Source organism: Dunckerocampus dactyliophorus, chromosome 19 (genome assembly GCF_027744805.1).
Source record: "Dunckerocampus dactyliophorus isolate RoL2022-P2 chromosome 19, RoL_Ddac_1.1, whole genome shotgun sequence".
NCBI lineage: Eukaryota > Metazoa > Chordata > Actinopteri > Syngnathiformes > Syngnathidae > Dunckerocampus > Dunckerocampus dactyliophorus.
The window spans coordinates 16,361,367-16,374,400 of record NC_072837.1 but is presented as its reverse complement, the minus strand read 5'-3'; the positions used below and the strand labels follow the sequence as shown (position 1 = coordinate 16,374,400).

Sequence of the window (13,034 nt, the reverse complement as noted above, 5' to 3'; positions counted from 1 at the left end):
TGTAATTTAGACGCCAAAAATGTACCAAAACATGTAAATAATAATCATAAAATTAAATTGCCTGCGAGGGAACACATTGCTGCTGGTATTTCCTTGTCAGCATTCGCAGAGTCAGAAAGTTATATTTTTTTATGTTTCTTTACCTAAGACGCTCCACTTACTCAATAAATTTAGCTGTAACAAGTTCTTGTTTTATAAATATGGACGTATTATAGTTTTTAATTTTGTACAGTACTTGTGCACGCTCTCTCTCTTCTCCTCCCCCCTCCTCGGGCCCCGTCACCCCAGCCCCCTCAGCTTGCTTGTTTGAAAAGTTGATGAAATGTGTCTTTGGTGGTCATTAGGCAGCAGCCATCAGCTGTCACTCTATTAGCCGACACGCCTCCCTTACCGGCATATGGCACGGCGGGCTAAGTTATGACAAGATGCAAATGCGTTGCAGTTGTGGCGGCTGGGGAGGGGAGTGCAGGATGGGGGGTTGGGGGGGCAATGGGGGTATGTTTATTGGGCTGGCTCACATGCATGCATTGATGGAGATGGAATATTAAAAAAGTTAAATAAAGATAAATCAAGTGGTCTCTCACTATAATCCTGATTTGTTATTGATCCATGTTTGGCGATCAGATGATACAAAGTCCTCAGGGCCCTATGTGTGTGTGTGTGTTTGCCCAACCATGTCTACTCCTCAAAGCCCCCCACCTCCTCCACTCTGCGCACCCCCTCCTCCTCAACCGCCTCCTTCCATCTCTCGTCTCCCCGTCCAAAGCTGCTAAGCTGTCCAGCTCTGTGTTGCCAAGCGGCCGTGTGAAGCCAAGCCAAACTAAACACAGGCAGGCAGCCCGCCACTCGTCGCACACACTCACACACACACACACACACACACACACATTAGCAGCAGCAGTCAGGTCGCGTCCCACCCAGCCAAAACAGTGCAACAGATCTGCGCTAATAGCAGAGAAAAAGTGACAGAATCAGTAAATGAGCTCCTCATTAGCCTTTTCTGACCTGGCCCCCCACACCCCCATACTTCTAACATCCAAGCCCAGGAGGGGAGCTCAACCAATCAGAGCGCCAAATTAACTTCCTTTAGCAGACACTGATCCGGGATCAGCCGGCGCTGGTGTCCTCTGGAGGTGCGTTGCATGGGAGACTTTTATTACGACAGAGAGATCACACGGGTTCCATCAAGCTTCCATCAAGAAATGGGAGGAGGGCCGCGGTAGCCGGCGATGACAAATAAGTAGATGCAGATGCCGTTAGGAGCGTCTTTGTCTGCATTGAATTAGATAAATCCCAACAAAGGCCGCGTCGCAGTGACTGATCGATTCATTTGGCTTCATGAAGTCACAACGTTTAAAGCAGCTATTTGTCAACCAGGGACGTCCTCTCCTCTTTGTGTTTGCTGCAGCCACTGACTACACTGTTTGGATTTTGTTTTTTCCAATATTATATGTCACCCCCTTTTCCATCTTCTTATATTAACCCCCCCCCCCCCAAAGATGGGCCCCCCGCCTCCGTATGGAAATGACAGCAAAGACGAGATGGATCTGTATATTAAAGCCAAGCTGACATCAAAATTAGCATAATGTGTCGTGGCCTTAGGGCACTATACCTGCCATCTGCATTAGCCTGCAGACACACACACACACACACACACACACACACACAGGAAGTACATCACACACAACAGACAAGCAAACATGACTATAACGACAAAAGTGGAAGAACTTTTAAACATTTACCCAATGTCTAAATTTTTTGACTAAATGTCTTCCTGTCTCCGCCCACCAGACAAAGATGAGCCCTCCAGCTACATCTGTACCAGCTGCAAGCAGACCTTCACCAGCGCCTGGTTCCTGCTCCAGCACGCCCAGCACACTCATGGCATCCGCATCTACCTGGACAACCACCTGGCCAACTGCTCCCTCACCCCCCGCATGGCCCTGCCGCCCCCACCGGGTGCCGACGCCCTGCCCCGCTCCCCTCTGCCAACATTCCTGGGCGACACCAACAACCCCTTCCACCTTCTCCGCATGGCCGCGCCCTTGCTCAGGGAACACCCCACTCCCCCAGGCTTCATGGAGACCCGGCTGCCCGCGACGCCACCCTTTGTCAGCCCTCCGCCTCCTCCCAGACCCCCACTGGAGCGACTAGGCCCGGAGGAGATGGGGCTGCTCTCCCAGCACCCCAGTGCCTTCGAGAGGGTGATGCGGTTGACACCCATGGAGCCCCCATCTATGGACTTCTCTCGACGTCTGAGAGAACTAGCAGGCAACACCAACAACAATGGGGGTCCCACGCCCCCCCTGTCGCCCAACCGCGTGCCACCCATGCATCGCTTGCTCAGTCCCACGCTCTTCCAGCCAGGTTCCAAACCGCCGGCCTTCCTCACCTACGCCCCACAGCCGCCCACCTCGCAGGCGGGACATGGTTCCTCAAGCCCCCCTGATGCCCAGGGTCAGAACCAAGTGGCAGCTAAAGCCAAGTCGTGCGAGTTCTGTGGCAAGATCTTCAAGTTCCAAAGCAACCTGATTGTACACCGCCGCAGTCACACCGGAGAGAGGCCGTACAAGTGTCACCTGTGCGATCATGCCTGCTCCCAGGCCAGCAAGCTCAAGAGGCACATGAAAACACACATGCACAACAAGTCCGGCTCCATGGGTGGCTCCCCTGAGCCAGGAAACAGAGGAGAGGGAGTCGAAGGTGAAGAAAAGAGCCAGGAGGCTGATGCAAGAGGCGTGAGCATGGACAACGAGGAGGAGGAGGAAGAAGAGGAAGAGGAAGAGGAAGAAGAAGAGGAGGAGGAGGAGCTGCGGAACGGAAGTCGGCCAGATTCTAACTTAAGCGAGGACTCGCAGGAGTTCAACCCCAACAGGGAGAACGGGCCCAGGCAGTCTCCCAAGGAAAAGCACCTGGGCGGGGAACGAGTAGGTGAGAGTGGGGGAGTGGGCATCATGCACCCCTACAACCATCTTGACAATCATCTCAGACTGAACCCAAATAAGAGGAGCCTGGAAAGGCAGCCCAATGGGGACGGCACCAACGGGGGCGACCTGGACAGAGAGCGGCAGAGCGACAGGGAACAGGACAAGGAGCAGGACGAGCAGGACACCCGTCCCATGATGAACGGCAGGATCAGCGTGTCCGAAGCCGAATCCTTCCCAGGGCTCTTCCAGCGGCGACCCACACCCATTACCAGCCCGAGCCCGTCCAACAACAACAAAAGGATCAAGATCGAGAGGGAGCAGCTGGAGCTCCCGCCGACACTCCCGCTCATCTCCCCAGAAAACGTCTACTCCCAGCTCCTGGCCGGCTATGCCGCTTCGCGCCACTTCATTCGGGAGCCCTTCCTGGGGTTTACCGACTCCCGCCAGTCCCCTTTTGCCACCTCCTCGGAGCACTCCTCTTCCGAGACGGGCAGCCTGAGATTCTCCACGCCGCCGGGGGAGCTGATGGAGGGCGGTAGCGCATCAGGCCGCAGTGGCAGCAGCACGCCGCACCTCCTGCGTGGCCCCGGGCCCGGACGGCCGCCCAGCTCCAAGGACCGGCGCAACGACACGTGCGAGTACTGCGGCAAGGTGTTCAAGAACTGCAGCAACCTGACGGTGCACCGGCGCAGCCACACAGGCGAGCGGCCCTACAAGTGCGACCTGTGCAGCTACGCCTGTGCACAGAGCTCCAAGCTGACGCGCCACATGAAGACGCACGGCCAGTTCGGCAAGGAGGTGTACCGCTGCGACATCTGCCACATGCCCTTCAGCGTGTATAGCACGCTGGAGAAACACATGAAGAAGTGGCATGGCGAACACTTGATGGCCAGCGAGGTCAAACTGGAGCAAGCGGACAGAAGCTAAGCGCCAGTCACACACATACAAACACACACACACACACACACACACACACATAAATACATATATATGCGCACACATCTTCCCTATGACTACTTCTAAAAGGGGCATGGCTGGATAATCTCTTTACATTAAAAAATGAGACTGATTGATGTTGATTTTTAAATTTCCCTCGTCGCCTGAGAATATTAACAGAAAAAGGGAAACTTTTAACCTTGTCCGGAGCGCCGTATGAGGATTTGATCAGTTTAGGAATTCCATGGAGCCTTTCTACTGTGCAATAATTTCTGTATTTATTGGATTTTTTTGTAATGATATTTGGCATGTGCAGATACATCTTTGTGGGATTTCATATGGAGTTAATTTTTTTGAAATGTGCTCAAAGTTTTTCATTTCTGAAAAAGAAAAAATTGGAAAGAAGTCTCCCTTAATAATAATAATAATAATAATAATTTGTTTTGTCCTATAAGGAAGCTTATTATCATGTGAGAGTAAACGTGTGTGAAGCGCTTGGCTTTTCAAAGTCATTGTTTTCTAGAAGAAGTGCAGCAGCGGACTACAATCCATCCCCTCCTCTCCAGCACTGATGTCAGCCTGACAATAACACAAGGATGGATTTAAAAAATCCAACATTATCCACCTGATTAATTTATTGGGGGGAAATTTTGTGGTTTTTAAACATAGGCTTGTGAATTAAAAAAAAAAAAAAACCTAAAACAAATACAGTTGCTGTATTGCTGTCCTCGCTTCAGTCAGGACGTAAAACAAAAAGGTTGCACTTAATGGAGTTAACGTTTATTAGCTGATGCTCGCAACATTCCCCATGTAGGACGGAACCACCATATTTAATATGCTGAATAACTTAAGACTACTTGTGATTAATGTGAGAGGGGAACAGTCCTGTTTATGTAAATATATTCCATTTGTTTTGACTTTTTCTTTGTTTCCTTTTGTTTTTGTTTTTTTTCCAAATATATATGCTCAAGTAGCCCCCCAGACTGTTCTGAAAAAGGCGGCCTAAAAACAATCAAGAAGACCAGCTGCTTGCGTCATCCAGTGTGTGTACGTGTACGTGTGTTATTGCCTTGTCCCACTTTGACGCCCACTTTTAACACCGCTCCACCCCGACCCCCCACCTTGACCTCAGGCCGCCCCTCCCTCCTTCCCTCCATAATAAAAAAGCCATTCAGCGTCTGCGACTTGTGCCGACTTCTCTGCTGTCTCTCCTCCCAGAAGAGGTGACAAAAACCTGAAAAAAAATGCAAAGTGGATATGAGTTATGATAATGTTGAGCACATCTGGCCGCATGACCTCCAGTCTTGTAGTAAAAAAGAAAGACTGGAACTGGAGGGGGATAAAGACGTGTGAGAAAAAATCCTTGACCAGGCAGACGAGTCATTCAAATGAAATTGGAAGCATATGAAATGTTTTTTTTTTTTTTTGTAGCCAAATGCACATCAACAGGCCACATCGTCTTCTGGGAGGGAGACACAACGAAGCCACATGAAAGCAGATGGAGGAGACGCCATCTTTCATTTTCAGCTCACAATCAGCCCCGCTTGGAAAATGTTTCACCCTTGTCACCGTTTTGTCCCACCGTGGCAAATTTTCTTTACTGAGCCAACAAAAGCCTCAAAAGGCGGAGTTTTATCAGTTCGAGTTTGGGCCAAGAGGAGCGGAACCATTCATTGATACGATACGTTTAAAGTAGGGGTGTCAAAAGATTAAAACATGACAAGATTTCGCGCTCAGAAAAAAAATAATTTGTGGACACTAGTCCTGTGTCGATAAAGAAATAAATTAATCACACAATAAACGAAGATGAACTGGATACCATGTGAATGCGTTTCTGTTTTCCTCGTCTGTCGTCTCCAAACAGGCAGGAAGAGCATTCACTCTGTGCATTGGTTTCAGCACCTTGGAGTATTTGTTCCATAGAACAACAGCATGAACAGAGTGAGCCCTTTAGTCAGTCATACAGTCTCTTTGTCTCAGTGGGCGGAGGCGGGGCCGCTAGCATACATACAGATTGCAGAAGAGTGTAAAGTAGTAGAAATTAAATTAGTAGATTGCAATATATTGTCATTGATTTTATTCAGTATACTTTTCTTAAAAGTAATGTTAAAATCTCATTTCGTCTCATTCTTGCAGACCCAATCTCGTGACACCCCTACTTTACAGCGTTGAAGTATGCCATCCATGAGAATACTACAATGTGTACTATGAGCATCATCAAGTGTTGTTCCATGGAATGCCATCAGCAGCTTTGTATGCGGGAGGAGGGGTTGTTTCTCTCAAGGAAATCAATATCAATCATGCTTTCTAAAGAAAGTGGTGCCATGTTGTTTTATTTTGAAAGGGGGCTTCCTGTCGTTTGGCTAAGCTCTCCTCAGCAGGACTTGCAAGACAGGAGAATTAAAAATAATTTTAAAAAATGGACTGAGATAAAATGTGCAGGGACACTTTTTCAAAATGGACATCATGTTTATTTTTAATTGTTTTGTTTTGTTGTTTTTTTTTTGTCCTCATGGTTGCTTGAAGGTCTTGTGATGACACTCAACTGTCATTTGAAAAAAAAAAAAAAAACAAGCAAACGCAAAACATTTTCACTTTTCACAACTTTCACTTTGGCTCTTTGTACAAAATAGTTTTCCTTGTTCCTTTTTAGTTTGGGGTGGGAAAGGGGAGGACGTTGGGGAGGGGTGGGGGCAGTGCATCATTGTGGAAAAAAAACAAACAAAAAAAACGTGATCTCAGAACAGTACACACCTGCTGTTTTGGAGCATATATGTATTTTTGTAATGTGTTGAAAAATCAATACAAGAAAGCCAACACTTCAATAAATGTTGCAATTGCTCTATGATTGAAGACGCTCCTCGCTTTCTTTGTTTCTTTTTGTTATTCCGGGCTGATTGCACGCGTGTCGTATTGTCGTTGTTCCCACGGCAACGCATGCGGGCAGGGGGGAAAAAAAGAGAAGGCGATCCGCATCAATGAATCACACCTTTGATGATGACAAAAGTTCACACTGGAGCTGCTAGAAGTGCAGACAATGAAATAATCCCAAATAAACTAAGCAATTAATATTCATGCCCTTATGCAGCACATACGAATTATGACAAATGCAGTGACTCACCTTAACAAGTTTATTTAAATTTTCAAGTATCTTTTCTTTACAAGACAATTTGTCCCATTTTATATTTATTTAGATGCTGTCCTCTCTGAAATCTGCATAAGAGTAGCATCACTACAGCAGAAAACACGCATCTCTTTTTGGATTAAAGTTTTTTTTATTATTATTATTAATAGAACGTATGTTCAAAATGGATCATTTAGTAGGATTTTCTATTAAAGGTAATACATTCCAATGAGTAATTAAATTGGTGTTATTTGTGTGTAATAATAATACAAAAAGAATACTATGAAAATAAAACCCTGCTTTGAAATTCTGATTAAAACTTTTGTGGAAATGAAGTTTTTAGCACTGCATGTCAGCCGTTTTTGAAGAGTGTGTTGCAGGAGGACACACTTTTACTGTTTTATTGTAAATCTTGCATAGATTTTGTAAAATTCCACACACCAACCGCAGAAAAAAAAGTGAAAGAATTTAGTAAGATTTTGTCCAAAAATAGCATCTCAAATAGTATCAAATTGACATAATTTTGGGCTACTTAAAAACAAGCTTATTTTTGTCCGTAAATAGATGAAAAACATAAATAACTAATTTTAAAATAATATTTTTAGCATCTGACAAAAACAAGTTTTTTTTTACTTCCCTGTGCAGCTATGTTATTTTAGTAAGATTTATGTAAAGTAGTAAAATCTATAAAAAATTGGTTTTTGGTTATTTGATAACACAAAATATTTATTTATATGAGTTAATTAAAAAGACTCATGCAAATAATATGCAAATTATTGTGACTTCAGGGTCTGGCTCGGAAACGTATACCGCAGTGCTTCACTGTTAGCACACTGCTGAAGTCTCATGACGCTTCGTATGGAACAAATAATGGGAATCATGCTCGGAGAAGCCTCCGCTCCGCTCGTCACTCACGCTGCCGGGGAATGACGTCCAAAGGTTTGTTTTAATATTTTCTGGCCTGACAAAAACCTGTCACGGGCGTCAACTGAGGAATCTTAGCTGGCGGTTATTCTGCCAAATGTTCTCCAGGGCAAGACGGGACGCAGACAAACTGTTCTGACTGAGGAAGACGAAGCGGCGTCACCGACGAACGAAGACCCGTCTGTGGATGGCGGAGGCGGTGGGCCTCCCTGTCCCACCCCCTCCCTCCCTGGTGAGGAAACGGAATAGCTGCAAATATGAGTCACAGATTTTTGGCTTCTGGGCCGAGCACTTGACAGTCTCACGCCTCGCCAAGGAGCGGCGGCGTGAGTAAGGGGACCCGTCAGGTATTTCTTGATATGGGGCCAACATCAGTCAAGCCCAACCTCGCTGCAGCCTCCGGGCGACGGTGTGCGAGTGTGTGATATGTGTGTTGTGTGCCTCCATACAGTGCAGACAGATGAGCAAAGAAAGAAAGAAAAAAAAAACGTCCAAGGAGAATCGTCGGGGCGCGTCGTCGCCGTTCTCGCCTCACACATGGAAGTGTTGCGACGTCTCGGCATCATGCATAATTCAGCATCACGGAATAATTGCCAGGGTGAGATATTCTAAAAATAATCCAAATGCAGCTACAAATTGTGCAATGTTTGGAGGCTGCAGGAAGGATGGCTTTCAGACATTCCCAAGTGTGTGTGTGTGTGTGTGTGTGTGTGTGTGTGTGTGTGTGTGTGTGTCCCTGCAGGCGGACACATCTGGGTGCCATGTTAAGGATTTTGGTCTTCTGGTCAACAGAAATGCGCACACTGAGAGGATGTCATGTTCCCACAAGCCCTAACCTTGCCGTGGCACGACTACTGACACAACAATTGGACTTGCATGACTCTCCGCACATGTTTCATTTCATGTTGGGGAAAAAAAAAGGTCACCAAAAACAATAAAAGTTTAAAAGATGACAAACGATGCCCCTTGTCCTGGTGGGAACTCACGTTAGAAAAAACAAACAGCGAACGTTTCCATCTATGCGACATTCCAGGCGTCATCTTGACATGCCCGAGAACAAAGTCGTATGCGCCGTGTGTGTTTCTGCAAAGCCATAAATCATATCGCCAACCTCAAACGTGTAATTATGCAATTTATTTTGGCAGAATTATTCCTGTACTGAAGCGTCTTATTTTTTTAAGCGTCCCCATATAATCAGAGGCCACACAAACGTTCCGGCCACTTCTTTCCTGAAAAGGCCGACAGCGACCCGGCCCGAGGCGCTGGTGGCGGAGAGGTGCCGCATCTCCGTCACCGTCGGTGCTGAGGCCTTTCCAGTCGCCAGAAGGCAAACGGGAAATCACGGTTTGGAGTAAAACCATGTCCTCGGGGAACAGGGTGTCAGCAGGGACTGCGGTCCGCCTCCCGGGCCGCACTGAACCACAGCCCCGCCGCAGAGATCCTACTTTACTGGTGGATCACAGGACTTGGGCCCCACCGGCCCCTCTGCACATACCGACGTACTAATCTGGTGTCCCTGACCCGTTTCCAGTCGAGCGGCGCTGCCCGCCCAACGAGCGTGCTGGGAGAGGAAATCCAGCCCAGATGCCGCCTCTTGGGAACCGTCTAGGGAGAGGGAGGGGGACTCATTTGGAGGAGGGTGGCGGTCACTTGACAGCTGTGGTTTGGGATGATTCTGGGAGAACCGGGGCGGCACGAACAAAGAACCTCATTTACTGATATGTTCCTGTTTTTCCATTTGTCCTTACCGATATGGTTAATTTGGTTAGTTAGATGACACGTTCCAGGGTAAACATCTCTCAGGTCACACACATACCTTGACATAAATAGTCGTGATCTTCTTACTCCTTCCTCAAGTTCCAGTAAGTCGGCCATAAGTCAACATTGTAAGCCACCTGTGCTGTTCCTGTGTATATGCAGTAGGGGTGTCACCAGACACCCAACTTACGAGACGAGACGATGCACAAGATTGGGTCTACGAGACAAGATGAGATTTTACCATTAATTTGAATAAAAGTACCTTTTTATTTAACTGAGCCACAAAACAATGCAGGAATGCTTATTGTCCCACAAACTGATGCTCAAAGAATTATATCATTGTCAACATTTTTTTAAACCAAATAAACCACTGTTATGGTACTATATGAAAATAATAAAATAATAATAATTCGATTGGCTGACAACTAGTCCAGGGTGTACCCCGCCTCCCGCCTGAAGCAGCTGGGATAGGCTTCAGCATACCCGTGACCCCTAATAAGGATAAGCGGCATAGAAGATGGATAATAATAACACCGCTCATTGTTTTTCTCCTTGTTTTTAGTGATTATTACTATCAACATTTTAGCCTTTTCTAGTTACATTATATTTTTTTGCTTTATTTTTCCACTTTTGTTGTGTTTTTGTTGATTTTATTTCTGCAATGAGCCACATTCCACAGATGACCCCTGCACCACACTTTGGACCCCCATGCGTGTTTCACCAGTAAGGCGTGCGACGGAGGATTGTGTCCAGCTCTGCCTTCTTGGCTCTGTTGGTCATTGGTGAGTTGCATTGTGGAGGGTTTTTTGCAGCTTTCAGACGTGCGATGCACGGCGGTACAGAGGTGCTCCCGCACACTTGCTTGGCAGACTGGTATTGATGGCTGATATTTAATTACCGAATAAATGCACGATGCAAGAAACACTTGCTCGCTAAATATAGCTACCACGTCGCTAACTTGTCAACCGGATCTCTTCTATGTATGACGTATGTTATGAAACGGAACCAGTGATCGCGGTTGCTTGAAAGTGATGCAAATGCAATGAGCATCAATAGAAGCACTCAGCGATTAAGGGTGCAGACAAGTCTGAACATCTACGTGGGTTGATCTGACAAATCTTTAAATGTAGAATTACTACAGATTCTGCTTGAACATCAACTAGCAGCTGTTTTACTCTGATGGAAAAAACAGCCATATCCCGTTTATTATCATTCATAGTAGCCATGCCATAGTTCACAGTCTGATTGGCTTCTGGCTGTCCTGTTCTCACCATTCAGCTTTTCTCCAAACCAGAAATCTCCTCATGTTTTGATCTCGGCGCTTATATGCACTCCTAGAATGCAGTAAGTAGCGCGCTGGCAACCAACATCTTCATCAGTGTTGTCTGCTGTTTGACCACAAGCTCCACAAGCTCCACAATAAGAGCTGGTACAGTTCTCCCAATATTCTAGTCTGTCCCGTGTCCATATTGCCATCACTTATACGGAGAGGATGTTGTTGGATTCAGGAAGAGAATTGTTGACACCATAGTTTTGGGGGCAGGAGGTGTGGTTCTAGGCTGCTTGGGGACAGTCACCATCTGTGGACCGCTTCAAATATCCAAATATCCAATCAGATTCCAGGCAACCAGGAGAGAATGGCAGAGACCATTTTAGATTACGTAGAAAAATTAATATAAGCACTTAATGCCTTTATTTAATAACGGGCGATTAATTGGCTCGGTTTTGGGGGGCTGGGGGAACAGGACTGATTAGGGTAGGGACTGAGGTGTAATATGTTAGCGGGAACCGGGGGGGGGGGGGGGTGTAGAATATTGGTATTTGAGAGAAAACTTTAACTAACAGCATCTCTGCAAAAATTCATGCATTATTATGACTGTTCTATCACACAAAAACAAATTCATGTCCTTGTCCCTTGGCCCGTGCAACACCCCTTTACCAAGTTACCACATATTTTAGTTTATTTTTAGTTTAAAAATATATTTTCATAGAGATAGTGATGATTTGGACCACGTTCCTTCCAGTTCACGTCAACCTTTTCTTTGATATTTTCTTTTGCTCAAATTCAGAGCTTGAGCATATGAGAATTGATTTTATTATTTTTATGCCAAAATATGTCTAAATCTTCTTTGAGAATAACAATGCAAGTTGTGTTTAGAACAAAAAACACATATGCTCTTGAGAACTGTTTGAGTGTCTTTCTTAGTAACACGTTCAGGGGGCTATTTGCATCAGACATGCTCCTCCTGCTCCAAGCATTTGAGTTGTGTACCACATAACATGCACGGCCATTAGTTATGTTTCAGCCAATGATAGCAATTTGGCAATGTTTAGCTACAAACGTTAGCTATCAGTGAATGTAAATCATAAGTACAGCAGGACTGAAAATTGTTGGTGGCTCCTGTGAGACTGCTTTTGTGTATGAGCACGTGCTACGAGCGTGTACTGTACGTGTAGCTGTACATGTACAGTATCTACATGTTTGTATGTATTCGTATGTATGAGCCAGCCGTGAGTGACAGCCATGAGCACCAGTCGTCTTATTGGGGCTGTGCAACAATTTATTAAAATTGAATTTGAATTGAAGAATAATAGAAGTGTAAAGCTGACTATAGGGATTTTATTACATGTCTGCAGGGTTCTAATAATGATTAAAAAAACGTATTTAGAAAGTCATATACTAGTTTTCTATGCTCCATCTTGAAATTATTCCATTTATTAATAGTGAATCCTATATCGCGGGAATTGAAACCAATTAACCGTCATACACGAGGGACCTCTCGTACTGAGTGTGTATTTTAGTTTATTTAGCCATCTTTAGCCTTGAAAATGTTAATTTGGGCAAAAACTACGTACAATGGAGAGAGAAAAATAATTCAGAGCAGGTAGCACACAGTCCCTTTCAATGAAAAGCATTCTTGAAAGACATAAAAGAAGTTTAGCACTGTAGCAAACAAGGAACACTATCTTCGGTGGAATGCTGATGACTAGCTTGTGGCTAACGTTAGCTGAGGAACCAACACACTGTTGGAGGTAACAAAGTAAAATGTCCTTTAAACGCCTACCTTGTCTTCGCAGCAAGTCCAAAACCATGAAAGTCATCCCGTATCAGAACCCTCTGGAAGCTTCACTTTACCAGGTAGTAGTAGTGATGTGCTGATCGATACTAATCAATACCTCCAGTAATAGCTCTTTATGCCCTATATAGGATCGATTGTCAAATCAAAATGATGCTTAGGTCATTTAAGGCATTAACAGGAAAGTAATGAAATGACTGAAATCATGTCTAAATGATAGACGGTTGGTGGGACCTACTTTTCTTCCACCCTGGTAAGTGCTGCTTAATGCTGAGGCAGGTGCACGCG

General features: G+C 45.6%; 2 protein-coding genes across 4 annotated transcripts in view; one reads left to right on the top strand and one right to left on the bottom strand.

The window, feature by feature from the left end:
* bcl11bb (BCL11 transcription factor B b) overlaps positions 1–6,711 on the top strand; it is a 45,432-nt gene extending 38,721 nt beyond the window's left edge. The window contains exon 3 of the mRNA XM_054761426.1: positions 1,792–6,711. Coding sequence (XP_054617401.1) covers positions 1,792–3,854 — 2,063 coding nt within the window. The 3' untranslated portion in view covers positions 3,855–6,711. The remainder of the gene's footprint in view (positions 1–1,791) is intronic.
* The window catches only part of ccnk (cyclin K), a 61,720-nt gene extending 48,686 nt beyond the window's left edge, over positions 1–13,034 (bottom strand). For all 3 annotated transcript variants that reach the window (XM_054761429.1, XM_054761430.1, XM_054761431.1), the window contains exons 1-3: positions 12,985–13,034; positions 12,735–12,869; positions 9,728–9,886 (exon numbers count right to left, since the gene is read on the bottom strand). The gene's annotated coding sequence lies outside the window, so the exon portion shown is untranslated. The remainder of the gene's footprint in view (positions 1–9,727; positions 9,887–12,734; positions 12,870–12,984) is intronic.